Source organism: Eptatretus burgeri, chromosome 10 (assembly GCF_056783735.1).
Source record: "Eptatretus burgeri isolate ZD-2024b chromosome 10, Ebu_testis_v1, whole genome shotgun sequence".
NCBI classification, from domain to species: Eukaryota; Metazoa; Chordata; class Myxini; order Myxiniformes; family Myxinidae; genus Eptatretus; species Eptatretus burgeri.
The window spans coordinates 47,920,013-47,934,477 of NC_140970.1; the positions used below are offsets into that span (position 1 = coordinate 47,920,013).

A 14,465-nucleotide genomic window follows, 5' to 3' on the forward strand; every position below is an offset into this window, starting at 1 on the left:
ACGATTGAGGCAGCTGTCAGTTGCCTATACACCGCCCAAATAAAGGTATGTGTCAAAAGAACATGTTGCATGCTTGGAACAAGATCACCTGTGGGGCAGATACTCTGCTAGTATAATAAATATATGGCCTCTGCATTTTTCCGTTCACCTCTTAGTCCAGTCAATCCATGGTTGAACTTCAAACAATTTGTAATATATAATTAATTTTGATGATTTTGTTATTATTATCTCAGGGTATAATGGTGCTGTACCACCAGGAAAAAGTCCACTACATTCACCACATACGGATGTGCACGCCAACAAAGGATGGATGATGGGTGCTTTGGGCCCTGGGTGGTAACCCAACCATGGGCCCTCCTACTTCCCTTCCCATCCCTTACTAACATACATCAGTGAGCAAAATTACAGTGCACTGTTAATTAAGTATGCATAAGGTTACATTCAGGTCAGGTCTAGATCTCAGGATATGTTCTTATCGACACCGATGATGATGCTCATTTAATGTTCTATGTTAAAAAACACAAAACCCTGTACAAACAATAAACAAGAACACTTTAATGAAAAAATCATTACATTTTGAAACTAAATTGACAATGACATTGTGAAAGAAATAAAATTAATTATATTCATGTATTCACAATTTTGCTACTACTGTTTTTTAACAGTATAGAGTAAGGTGTTACTTTTGTACTGGAATCAAATTGACTGTCAGTAAAATCTCTTTTTACAGTCCTTTGATCTCCGTAGTGATGTAGATGACATACAAGCAAGATAAAATGGTATTTTACTCCATCTTATGTGCTTTATCCCATTGAAATATATCTCCAAATTAGTATTTCCAATGTTTAAATGAAACTGCTCTACTGCTCAAGAGAAGGACGCTTTGCTGCTGGCACCGATTGCCTGATGGTAATGAAATAACTCCTGGAAGGGGATTGCAACAGACGCCTTGTTGTCCAAGGGCAATTATATCACAGCATAAAACGGAATGTCGTATTTTGAGAATCTGGTTACCAATGGTGAAAGGAAGGTATGCTCAAAGTAATAGGCTTGTGTCTCCATTTACTCGGCCTCTTCATATTTTGTCTTAACTTGGTTGTCACCCTCTCCTTCTCACGGCCGGCCTCATATTCCCATACTGCAATCATGATCTGAGTGTGTTTCTCACCCCTTCCCTCCCAAAGTGACCATGTCTGCAGTTCCCTTTCTCGCGCTTGCCGGCTCCCCCCCCCCCGTCCCCTCCCCCCATTCACCTTTGCCAGATGTTTAGCTCTTCCGTGTCTTTTGCTGTCCAGAATAGTATTACAACAATTGCTCTGTGCATTTTGAGGAGAAAGAGGATCATGTTTGTTATTACCTGTCTTGTTATCCTTTTTCCCATGCGCATGTTTGTTGTTACGTATTTGTAATTTGATGTGCACTGTTAATAAATGGTTTCAGAATCTGAAAGAGAATAACTAATTTTTTCCAACGACATAGTGTAATCTATTTGTGAGATCATCATTTATCATTCACATTCCAAGGAGCAGGCATTTTATCCACAGAGACCACTTCATGTACAACATTACATCGGTCTTTCCCAAAAATGTTTTTGGCTGAACTCGTCAGTGAATTTTTGAGAAGTCAAGTCATCTCAGTTCTTCACTCTAGAATCTAGATGCTCCTGATTGTAACACGATTAAGTTGATCTTGTCCCATTCAGTTCCTGACCTCATCCTTGATACGTTGTAGTTTTCAGAAGGAATGCTCACCCTCACTACTATGATTCAATACCATCATCGATAGATATATCTGAAGAGCTATTTCAATGTTTGGGTGAGAGTATGTGTTTGAAGGAAGTGGTACATTCTCAGTTCTGCTGAATTAGTTTGTTTTTATGAAGTTTTTTTTAGCTCTAATGAAGATGCCAACAAGGTAGTAAACTGGATAAATTGACTTTCAATCGTGGTTTCCAGATCGTTGGGAGAGGAGCAGGCAAGATTTGCTGTGGCTTGCTTGATCTGATGAGTTGAGAGGCAAGCCTCGACAGGAATCCAAACTTATCGTTAATTTCCTTCCATGTTTCAAGGCACCGATTAGCTGATCAATGATGACAAGGAACACCTCAGTGTCAAATTTATCCTTGGGTTACAGCACAGTGTCTTCAGCATCGCCATCTTGAAAGCGGCGGTTGCGCATCGGGGACCTGCCTCTGGGCTAAATTGTACTGGTTATGGCCACAAAGTTTAACCTCCAGGTCTTCAAAGTCCTCAAACTCCATGCATTGGGTCTTGACAAATCAACAAGAGACTCCAGTCAGGACACCGTGCCATTCACATTGAAGCTGGTCTCTTGAAGCGAGAGACTGCTCTTGTGAAAGCGCTTTCAGACTGTTTTCCAAATAACTTAGTACAGCTGAATTCTGTTCACCCAGTTTGTCAAGGACCGACTGAGATCTATTCTTAGGTGATCTAGTTTTGAGTGGGGTGGGGATGTAGTCAAGGGGGTGAGGGAGGATACCCTTTATGTGCAAACATTTTCAGAATGATGAAGACTGATAAGACGCCAGAATACATTACTAAAGTACCAAATCCGGAGATCGTTAAACCGCCAATTGTACTTCTTTCTTTCTTTTGTGAGCCAGGTGAGCACAATAATGGCTGACGCAATTACAATAAGTCTTAATGACAATGATTACAACGATAGAGGACCCCCTCCCTCTTCACTTGGAGCCTGGGCGAAGCTTCCCCAACCCCCTGCCCCTCCTGACCCTAATCAGTTATTGACTCCAACCCATGCTTCCTCCATGCACATCTCATAGTTGTGCAGTTTTTCTTGCAGTTACATCTGATGAATTCAAGTAATGACTGTGGAACAGGTGGAAGATCGGTCATCACTGGTCCCAGCTTTCCATCCTGAATCCTCCAACCCCAGTCAATTGGATTTAGGTTGTTGGGATTACTTTTCCATTGCTAGATATGATACTATGTCCATAGACTGTGGAAATGTAGCTGTTGAAGTTGGAAAAAGAGCTTGACATTGCACGTAAGTGGTACTTGAAGATACCTTGTCCACAAAACGCTTGTATCACTGAATATCTAAGCCTTCTCTACATTTTCCTACATCGATTCAGACCACAGCCTCCTCTCCAGCTGCAATCATTTCATTGACAGCTGGTTCCTGTGTCTGAAATACTTGCAATTGTTACCCTGCGCATGCGAAGCGAAAAGCTGGGTGAAGCAATTGGTTCACTTTGTCTGTCTGTCTGTCTGTCTGTCTATGAATATCAGTTTATAATCGAGGAACAACATAATTTATTTGAATATTATGTTTGAACACAAATCGAAAAATGAACCTGCTGTTTAGCATAACTTTGGCCCTGAATTTCTTCTGATTGCCCATGCGCAGAGATGAGTGAGAACATTTTTTACTCTGCTTGTCTGGGTGTAGTGAGGGGTGAGATTTTTTACTCTGCTTGTCTGGCAGTCAAACAAAATTGAAAATCACTCCAAAGAGGAAACTTTTTAAAGACATCATAAAGGACACAAACAACAGGCACGAAGAACTAATGCAACATGTTAAATAAGGTGGTGTAAAAGATGCTACATGAATGGCGGTAAACTTCCCAAAAAAATTTCTACTTGTAGGTCCGTTAATCCATTGGACCAAATTTTCATTGGTCCTCCCAGCCTTGTAGCATACACGCCTGCCGTTCTGCTTGGGCATTAGTTTGCCTTTCACCATGCCCAGATGAACCTGGGCCAGAGTGGGGATTATACCTTCGTTATTATTATTGCCAAATGCTGGTATTATTATTATTATTATTATTATTATTGTCAATATTATTAGTATTAATTAATGTATTGTTACAATGTTATCATTGTTTTTGTTATTCCCCTCTCCAGATGAGAGGATGTTGCATTTGGGTCCATTTGTTCATTTGTCTGTCTGTTTGTTACTTGCAAAATTCAAAGATTTGTCAAGTATATTGGTCAGTCGGTTTTGTTATTCTGTCTGTTTGTCTGTTTGTCTGCCAATCGCTTATAGGTCGCAATTCTAAACTGATTGTCATGAAACTTTAACAAGTTGTAGAGGTAGTCTCAAACTATTGATTTTGAGGTCAAAGGTCATCTTGAGTTCAAATTTCTAAAATCGTCAATTTTCATCCGAGTGACTTGAAATTTGAGCAAGATTTGCACATTGCATCACTGAATTGGGAAACCAACTATTTTTGAGGTCAAAAGGTCAACTCAAAGTCAAACTTCTAAAATCATCAATTTTTTTTGTGAAAAATCATCAATTTTCATCTGATTGACTTGAAGATTAAATAGCAATTTCATAGTGCATGACTGAATTGGGAAACTAATGATTTTTGAGGTCAAAGGTCAACGCAAGCTCAAACTTCAAAAATCATAAATTTTGAACTGAAAAATTGTCAATTTACATCCGATTGACCTGAGCTCTGATTAAGATTGTCAATTTTAATATTAATGAAATAGACAATTTGATGTATCCATGGCAACCTTTGGAGAGGGGGTGGATTTTGCAAGTATCGTGCTTTGCGCGATGTCTTTTTATTGTTTGTTTGTTTGGCTGCACAGAACGTGAGTACGGTTTTTCTCTGCAACCGCTTGCAGGACTGACACAAGATTTTCATGAAAGATTGACAAGATGCGTCGTCTAATCCAAAATATTTTAATGATAATTATGATGTCATCGGTCACATGTAATGGCAGTCATGATGGAAAAGAGGAAAAAATTTGGACCTCTGTATCTCCAAAAATGCACCATGGGAAAAATTGAAACTTGGCACATGGTAAGTCCTCCTCATGGGGAATAAGTGTGATTTTACAAAATGATGGCATCGGTGCCTTCGGTGTGACATCATAATTGCATACGTAGAACGCCACATCTGATCGGTATGAAAAATGTTGAGGGTCATCTCGGGATAAATTGGTCCACAGAAAAAAACAGCTGATGACATCACCAGTCACGTGATTCGACCCTAAAGACCCTTCAGATAATTTTTTTTTAATAAAAAAAACCTTCAAAATTTGTTTTTCTCTGAAACGACTGAACAGATCGAGGCGAAACTTTACAGATATAAAATAAATTTCCATCCAGGTGGTGAGATAATTTCCAAATTAACTCAAAATGGAATCTATGTTTGTAAGTCCATCACATATCATGAGAGTCTGTCATCTCACAAGATGTTTTGTTGTTTAATTTAAACCTCTTAATTTAAACTCTTGATTACCCTCACCAGAGGAGAAAGCATTGCATTTGGGTCCATTTGTCTGTCTGTTTGTCCGCGCAGAATGTGAGGAGGTGTATTTATTACATACTATCGAAAAACCTTAAGACGCCAAAGACTCTTTTAGACCCTTAAGACCCAAAAGATCCTTAAGACACTTTGGACCCTTGGATGAAAATTGATCGGATGAAAATTGTCAATTTTAGAAATTCTGGCTTATGTTGATCTTTTGACCTCTGTTGACCTCAAAAATAATTTGTGTTTGAATTCAGTAACCCGATATGCGAATCCTCTTCAAATTTCAAGTCAATTAGATGAAAATTGACAATTTCAGAAATTTGGCCCATGTTGACCTTTTGGCCTATGTTGACCTGTTGGCCTATATTCACCTCAAAAAATAATAGCTGGTTGAATTCAGTGACCTGATATTTAAATACTCTTCAAATTTCAAGTCAATGGAATGAAAATTGACAATTTTAGAAATATGGCCTATGTTGACCTCTCGTTGACCATCGATCGACTGTCACAGTGAGGGTACGCACAATCTCCAAAAGTTTCACAAGGATCGGCTGTGCGGTTTGGGCTGCACACGAGCGGACAGACGAATAAACAAAGAAACAAACAGACAAATGAAAAATCACTCGAGGATTGTCGAAATTTCAAAAACTTCTTGACCTTTGGCCTATGATGACCTTTTGACCTTTCCAAAAAAAAAAATGGAAAACTTTTGAACTACGACCTGATTTCAAAAGTATTATTAAAGAACAGCATCAAAGCATAACGAAGAGGTAAAGTCGAATAAATTATGTTGAACATGAAAAAAAAATATATATATATATATATTATATATATATATATATCTATATATATCTATATATATATATATATATCTATATATATATATACACATCATACTCCTGTTTCATTTTTGTGTCTTCCTTCCCATTGACATGTCGGTGACGTCTGCAGCGGTGTAGCAGCCGTAATGACGTCGGCGGTATATATATATATTTTTTTTTTTCACCAAACGATTCCATCCCGCTCTGACTTTCTTCCTCGAGGTTTGCTGCGATCGCACGATACCGAGGCAACCATTAATTATAAACTCGTCATTGTATACCGAAAAGTGATGGTGCTTCCTGAACGGGACGAAAATCATTTCGCGAAGCCAGTCACGAGACTCCACCCGTTCAAATCATATGATTGCTGGCTGCTCGTCGGTCCTGGTGAAGAGTCATTGAGCATGTTTTCCTTGTTTAACCGCCTGTTGGACTGGATCAGGTCGCTCTTTTGGAAGGAGGAAATGGAACTGACGCTCGTGGGGCTGCAGTCTTCAGGAAAGACCACGTTCGTCAATGTGATCGCGGTAAGGTGGATCGGTGTCCGGCTGGGGCTACTCCCGAAACATGGAAAAGTGTGTGTGGAAAAATAAATAAATAAATAAATAAAGAGGAAATGCTGCCTTGGTTACGGTGACACCACCAATAGGACGACGACGACGACGACGACGACCTACGTGCTTGGATATCAATATTAGTTAGCGTGGTGGTGGTGGTGGTGGTGGCTTGGGATCCAAGCGTCCTGAGTTCAAGCCCCGTCGGCCGCTGAATTAATACACCACGGGGGTTGACTCATCATCATCCTCATCATCACCAGGGGGGTCATCCTTCCGAGGTGGGCGAAATGAGTCCCAGTTCCAGTGTGTGTACTGGTGGAGGGGCACTGCATCAGCGACACAGTCGCGCTTCAAGCTGCCATACGACCACCACCAACGGTAGTAATCTGAAGGAAATACACAAAAAATATTTGGTAAAACGTGAAGGAAGTTTTTATCTTTTTGAAATCTTACAAAAGTTTCCTCATCATTTGGAATGTGATGTGAAAGTGTTGTGGTCTCCCAGCTTCCATCGGGGCATCGTCGTCGTGACACTGACCCTCGCACGAAGGTCGCTCGAACCACCACCCACCTTGGGACATCAAACGGGTACATTGGATCGTCCCTTGAAAACCACCCGATGAACACACCCCATGGGATAAAGCCAAAGGAACCTGTGACTTGCCCATGGGACCTTTCTGCGTCGAGGTCTCTGATGCTCCGTGTGGTGACGTTTCCAAGCTTCAAGACACTTCACTGGCTTCTCGTCGGCCAATGAGCCTGGTGTTGGCTCGGTGGTTAGGGTGGCGGCTTGGGATCTGAGGGTCCTGAGTTCAAGCCCCGTTGGCCGCTGAATTAATACACCAAGGGTTGACTCAGCCTGTCATCCTTCTGAGGTCGGCAAAATGAGTACCAGTGTGTACTGGTGAGGGGGACACTGCATCAGCGGCACAGCCGCGTCCCAACCAATTATGCAACCAGCAGCCACAGGCTGCACTCAATAGAGAGAGACAGACAGACACAGAGAGTCGGCCAATGAATCGTATATTTTAAAATACGAGCAATGAATTCCCTAAATTCTATGGTATATTTTACTACCTCTGCCACCGAAGATGGACGGAGGTTATGTCTTCACCCCTTTCTGTCTGTCTGTCCGTCCGTTTGTGTGTCTGTGAGCAGGATATCTCCAGAGGTTGTGGATGGATTCGGACGAAACTTGATGGAGAAGTTGGGTGTCTGACACGGTTTACATTTTGGCGAAGATCCAAATCCAGATATGAGAATTTTATTTTTATTTTTAATGCGATTCTTCACCATTGAGAGATTAGAGCCAAAAACGATATTTAGCACGACATCTCAAAAAAGTTGTGACGAAACGAGGTGTACGAGTTGGTTCAGTGAGAAGAACAAGCCGATTCGAGGTTGGTTAAGTTCTGGATGCAGATCCGGAATTTCAGTGGGATACAAAATGTATGTAAACTGTTCAGCCTGGCAGAGGTGTGCACCCGACCGATGACCGTTCTCATTAAGACTTGTATTACCCTCTTTTTTTTTTATTTATTTATTTATTTTTTTTAAACTCGTACATTGAAAGGATTGCGGGTCATATAGTGCTCTTTTGCTCTCTCTCTCTCGCTTTCTCTCGCTCTCTGTGTCTCTGTCTCTCTCTCGCTCTCTGTCTCTGTGTCTCTCTCTCTCGCTCTCTGTCTCTGTGTCTCTCTCTGTCTCTGTGTGTCTCTCTCTCTGTCTCTGTGTCTCTCTCGCTCTCTGTCTCTGTGTCTCTCTCTGTCTCTGTGTCTCTCTCTCTCTCGCTCTCTGTCTCGCTCTCTCTCGCTCTCTGTCTCTGTGTCTCTCTCTCTCTCTCTCGCTCTCGCTCTCGCTCTCGCTCTCGCTCTCGCTCTCGCTCTCTCTCTCTCGCTCTCTCGCTCTCTCGCTCTCTCGCTCTCTCGCTCTCTCGCTCTCTCGCTCTCTCGCTCTCTCGCTCTCTCGCTCTCTCGCTCTCTCGCTCTCTCGCTCTCGCTCTCTCGCTCTCTCGCTCTCTCGCTCTCTCGCTCTCTCGCTCTCTCGCTCTCTCGCTCTCTCGCTCTCTCGCTCTCTCGCTCTCTCGCTCTCTCGCTCTCTCGCTCTCTCGCTCTCTCGCTCTCTCGCTCTCTCGCTCTCTCGCTCTCTCGCTCTCTCGCTCTCTCGCTCTCTCGCTCTCTCGCTCTCTCGCTCTCTCGCTCTCTCGCTCTCTCGCTCTCTCGCTCTCTCGCTCTCTCGCTCTCTCGCTCTCTCGCTCTCTCGCTCTCTCGCTCTCTCGCTCTCTCGCTCTCTCGCTCTCTCGCTCTCTCGCTCTCTCGCTCTCTCGCTCTCTCGCTCTCTCGCTCTCTCGCTCTCTCGCTCTCTCGCTCTCTCGCTCTCTCGCTCTCTCGCTCTCTCGCTCTCTCGCTCTCTCGCTCTCTCGCTCTCTCGCTCTCTCGCTCTCTCGCTCTCTCGCTCTCTCTCTCGCTCTCTCGCTCTCTCGCTCTCTGTCTCTCTCTCTCGCTCTCTGTCTCTCTCTCTCGCTCTCTGTCTCTCTCTCTCGCTCTCTGTCTCTCTCTCGCTCTCTGTCGCTCTCTCGCTCTCTGTCGCTCTCTGTCTCTCTCTCGCTCTCTGTCGCTCTCTGTCTCTCTCTCTCTCTCTCTCGCTCTCTGTCTCTCTCTCGCTCTCTGTCTCTCTCTCGCTCTCTCGCTCTCTGTCTCTCTCTCTCGCTCTCTGTCTCTCTGTCTCTCTCTCTCGCTCTCTGTCTCTCTCTCGCTCTCTGTCTCTCTCTGTCTCTCTCTCTCTCTCTCTCGCTCTCTGTCTCTCTCTCGCTCTCTCGCTCTCTCTCTCTCTCTCTCTCTCTCTCGCTCTCTGTCTCTCTCTCTCGCTCTCTGTCTCTCTCTCTCGCTCTCTGTCTCTCTCTCTCGCTCTCTGTCTCTCTCTCTCGCTCTCTGTCTCTCTCTCTCGCTCTCTGTCTCTCTCTCGCTCTCTGTCGCTCTCTCTCTCTCGCTCTCGCTCTCGCTCTCGCTCTCGCTCTCGCTCTCGCTCTCGCTCTCGCTCTCGCTCTCGCTCTCGCTCTCGCTCTCGCTCTCGCTCTCTGTCTCTCTCTCTCTCTCTCTCGTGCAGCCTGTGGCTGCTGGTTGCATCATTGGTTGGGACGTGGCTATGCCGCTGATGCAGTGTCCCCCTTACCAGTACACACTGGTGTTCATTTCGCCGACCTTGGAAGGATGACAGGCTGAGTCAACCTCCTGGTGTATTTTAATTCAGTGGCTAACGGGGCTTGAACTCAGGACCCTCGGATCCCAAGCCACCACCCTAACCACTAAGCCAACACCATGATTCCATATGGTGCTATACGATACACATTTACATACCTAGAGAGAATAGGTTCCTCCCCTCACAATGAACCCCTAGGACTATGAATTTTTTATCACCTAATATGTGCACTACGTGAGTACAACTACCATTTTAAAACGTAGAATCCTGTGGTTCAGGAGAACACGAAAAGTCAAACAAACAGATACTTCTCAAATTGTATATACCAGCATAGTACTCGCCTTATGGACAATCTTGTTCCAAGCATGCAACACGTTCTTCTGACACCTACCTTTGTTTGGGCGGTGTATAGGCAGCTGATAGCTGCCTCAATTGCTCCCGAAAAAAAAAATGTCTGATTACGTGCATGAAGCAAAAACGTACCTCCTGCTTACAAATCAAAACAGCTCATACACTGGAAAATGTGGGGACAGGAATACTGTAGTGTAAATGGTGGAGACTTGTAATACGCTCTCCCACTTGGAGGTGGCGATACCTGATGCACATTTACATTGAGAGTTTGTGTCCCCTCCTCCCCCAAGACCACCGGCAAAGATAAAAACACCCCTATACACGAATTGGGGTCATGCTGATCCAATGTAACAAGTCTGGATGTAATTGTCCCAGAACTGTAGTAGGAGTAGCATGACAAATACACACGAGTCTGTGAATATACAGGATAGTATGAGTAAGGATACAGTATAGTAAGATCGCCGACAACATACACAGAGAGGAGTTAATGAATGAAATGTTCTCTCTGGAAAGGTCATGGTAGCAGACACAGTAGATGGCTTTCGAATGGACATTGGCTGGACTGGTAGGTAGCTTGGGTATGGATGGGTGATTGTATACTTGTGTAGTGATTGTGATGTCTGTGTTTATGCATCCTTCATCACATTGTACTCCTCCGTACCACCAAAATCCAAATTAAATAAATGGTAAATCTTGGGATAGAAGGAAACGCTATGAACTAGCACGGCACTTAGTGGAGCATATATGTCCACCAGGCTGAAGTTTAGGTTTTGTATCCCACCGATAGGCATCTGGACCTTAACCAAAATCGAATCGGCTTGTTCATGTCACCCACCCAACCAATCCACCAAATTTTGTCGTAATCCGTCCATACCTTTTTCTTTTTTTCTTGAAATATCTTACTATATATTGTTTTGGCTCGATCTCTCAATTATGAAGAATCTCCTTCAAAATTAAAAAAAAATTCCTCTTATCCAGGTCAGGATTCGGATCTTCACCAAAATGGAATCGATTTGTCCTTGTCACACATCCAACCAACCTGTCCACCGAGTTTTGTCCGAAATCATAACTTTTTGAAATGTCCTGCTCACAAACAAACAAATGGACAGCCAATGGTGAAAACACAACTTCGTCCACCTTTGGCGGCAGAGGTCATAAACCGATGGATTCAATGATTGAGGTGTGGGTGAAGCACAGGCATGATGGGCCAAATGGCCTCCTCCTATGTACAAGTTCACTTGTACTTAACATGTGATATTGCAAAGAAATTGGTGCATGCCTCTATTTCATTTTGAAATGCCACTTGTACCCCTGCAAGAACGTTATGGTCTAACACGAGGAACCTCATTGCCGTGCCTCGCTTGAAGATGAAGACTTTTGATGATCGACCAAGTATTCTTCAGATTTGGCTCATGGATCCTTGGAACTTGCTTCCTTTTAAAATTCATACCACCTCATCGATTGCAGTTTTTTGACTCTCACAAAACTTCCCCTTTTTGCAATTTTAAAAATCTTACAATAGTCTTAACTCTTGGAGTTGCTCAATGACAGAGGACAATGGGTTTACCGATTGACCGAGGTGAAAAAGTGGACTAGGCAGTTTTTTTTTCTTTTTTCTTGGTGGATATTATCAAATCAAATCAAAGCTGATAAGAGTACGGTAATCGATGTGGGAAGCGATTTGCGGCTGTGGTTCCCAGCATTGGCCCTTTTTCTCTGACAAATTGCTAATGCTGAGTGAAAGCCGCACTTCATTCCGAGGTTAACATGCTCTTTTTGACTCTATTGGCTTTCCGTTGATAAAATCCATTGTTTAACTTGTGTGCCAATGCAGACTGACGCACACACCTTCACGGAGACTAGCATTGCGATGCTTTTATTAATGTTTACTTGTCTTATCTGTTCTTTCTTTGGAAAGCACTCCAAATGAGATTTTGGAATTCAATCAAAATCACTGTATAAACAATTGATCATTGCTGGCAAGTTGGAAAAAAATTGGTTGAAGAACAGCGTTGTTTATACAGAAAGAAGAGTACTATTTAGAAACTCAAAATATGTTTTCTTTTTATCTTGGTCTATTCAGTTGAACATTACAAACACTAAGTATACAAATTGCCTTGTGTATAAGCAACTTTTTCCTGTTACGTTGGAAGGGGTGCGGGTCATGTTGAAATTGCTAAGCTTAAGTAATAAGTAATTTAGTGCAAGTGGCATTCCGTTTGGATAAAGGATGTGAAGGCTATTTAACGAATGCACTGCACGCTGCATGGTAGAGTGCTTTAATGCGGCAATCAAACTCAGTAACTAAAAGGGCACTCGGGAGAGCACATACCTCCACCACGTAATGCCTGATCCACGAGAACATATCGAGCCCAATACATTTTCGAAATATAGTGCTTTCCAGTACTATGTCGTTTTTGGCCCAATTCTCTCGATGGTGAAGAATCACTTAAATTCGAGTAGCCGGATCTGGATCCAGATCTTCACCAAAATCTAATCAGTACGTCCTTGTCAAACACCCAAGCTGTCCACAAACTTTCATCTGGATACGTCCACAAATTTTTTTGAGATATCCTGCACACAAACAAATAAACAAGAAGACGTTGTGCAGAACACGATACTTGCAAAATCCATAAAACACATTTGACCTCAAAAATAATTGTTAGTTGAATTCAATGACCAAATATGCAAATCCTCTTCAAATTTCAATCAATCAGATGAAAAATTAGGATTTTAGAAACATCACCTAAGTTGTTGACCTTAGGCCTATGTTGACCTTTTCACCACAAAAACAACAGGCTTGTTCCTTATGACAAACTCTACCATGTGGTGTCGTTTCGTGAAGATCAGTTTAAAATTTTGACCTGCAGGCAACAGACAAACAGCCAAACAGACAGACAGACAGAATAACAAAATCGACGAACCAATATAATTGAAAAATCTTCAATTTTGCAAGCAACAAACAGACAGAAAGGGGTGAAAACATAACCTCCTTCACCTTCGTTGGCGGAGGTAAAAATACAAGAACATCACTCGGTACAGTGCATGCCACCTCCAGGCTGAACACTTTACGCTTTGTATCCCACTGATGCACCGGATCTGGATTCAGACTTCAACCAAAATATCGTCTGCTTGTTGTCTGTTACCTACCCAATTCATCCACTAAGTTTTGTCCGAATCTGTCCACAACTTTTTGAGGTATCAGATGATAATTATATATACTATATATATATATATATATATATATATACACATACAGCTCTGGCAAAAATTAAGAGACCACTGCAAAATTATCAGTTTTTCTGGTTTTACTATTTATAGGTATGTGTTTGAGTAAAATGAACATTTTTTTTTTTTATTCTATAAACTACTGACAACATTTCTCCCAAATTCCGAATAAAAATATTGTCATTTCGAGCATTTATTTGAAGAAAAAGACAACTGGTCAAAATAACAACAAAGATTCAGTGTTTTCAGACCTCAAATAATACAAACAAAACAAGTTCATATTCATTTTTAAACAACACAATACTAATGTTTTAACTTAGGAAGAGTTCAGAAATCGATATTTTGTGGAATAACCCTGATTTTCAATCACAGCTTTCATGCGTCTTGGCATGCTCTCCACCAGTCCTTCACATTGCTGTTGGATGACTTTATGCCACTCCTGGCGCAAAAAATTTAAGCAGCTCGGCTTTGTTTGATGGCTTGTGACCATCCATCTTCCTCTTGATCACATTCCAGAGGTTTTCAATGGGGTTCAGGTCTGGAGATTGGGCTGGCCATGACAGGGTCTTGATCTGATGGTCCTCCATCCACACCTTGATTGACCTGGCTGTGTGGCATGGAGCATTGTTCTGCTGGAAAAACCAATCCTCAGAGTTGGGGAACATTGTCAAAGCAGAAGGAAGCAAGTGTTCTTCCAGGACAACCTTGAACATGGCTTGATTCATGAGTCCTTCACAAAGACAAATCTGCCCAATTCCAGCCTTGCTGAAGCACCCCCAGATCATCACCGATCCTCCACCAAACTTCACAGTGGGTGCGAGACACTGGTCTGTAGGCCTCTCCAGGTCTCTGTCTAACCATTAGACAACCGGGTGTTGGGCAAAGATGACAATTCTTCTCCTCACTCAAAACTTTTCTTTTCAACTGTTTTGGCATGGTCAATGGTTATTTTCTTGATTCCAATTACTTTTGAGGTACTACTAGCACTGTTTTTGCCATCCAGCTGGTCCTATTGCAAGAGGATAGTGATGATCACAGCAGGGGTTTTTATACTTTTCC

General features: G+C 42.6%; 1 protein-coding gene across 1 annotated transcript in view; it reads left to right on the forward strand.

Moving 5' to 3' along the window:
• Positions 1 to 6,291: 6,291 nt before the first annotated feature.
• Positions 6,292 to 14,465, forward strand: part of LOC147018500 (ADP-ribosylation factor-like protein 8A) — a 71,257-nt gene continuing 63,083 nt past the window's right edge. Inside the window, exon 1 of the mRNA XM_085898190.1 lies at positions 6,292 to 6,599. Within this exon, the coding sequence (XP_085754316.1) occupies positions 6,363 to 6,599 (237 nt within the window). The 5' untranslated portion in view covers positions 6,292 to 6,362. The remainder of the gene's footprint in view (positions 6,600 to 14,465) is intronic.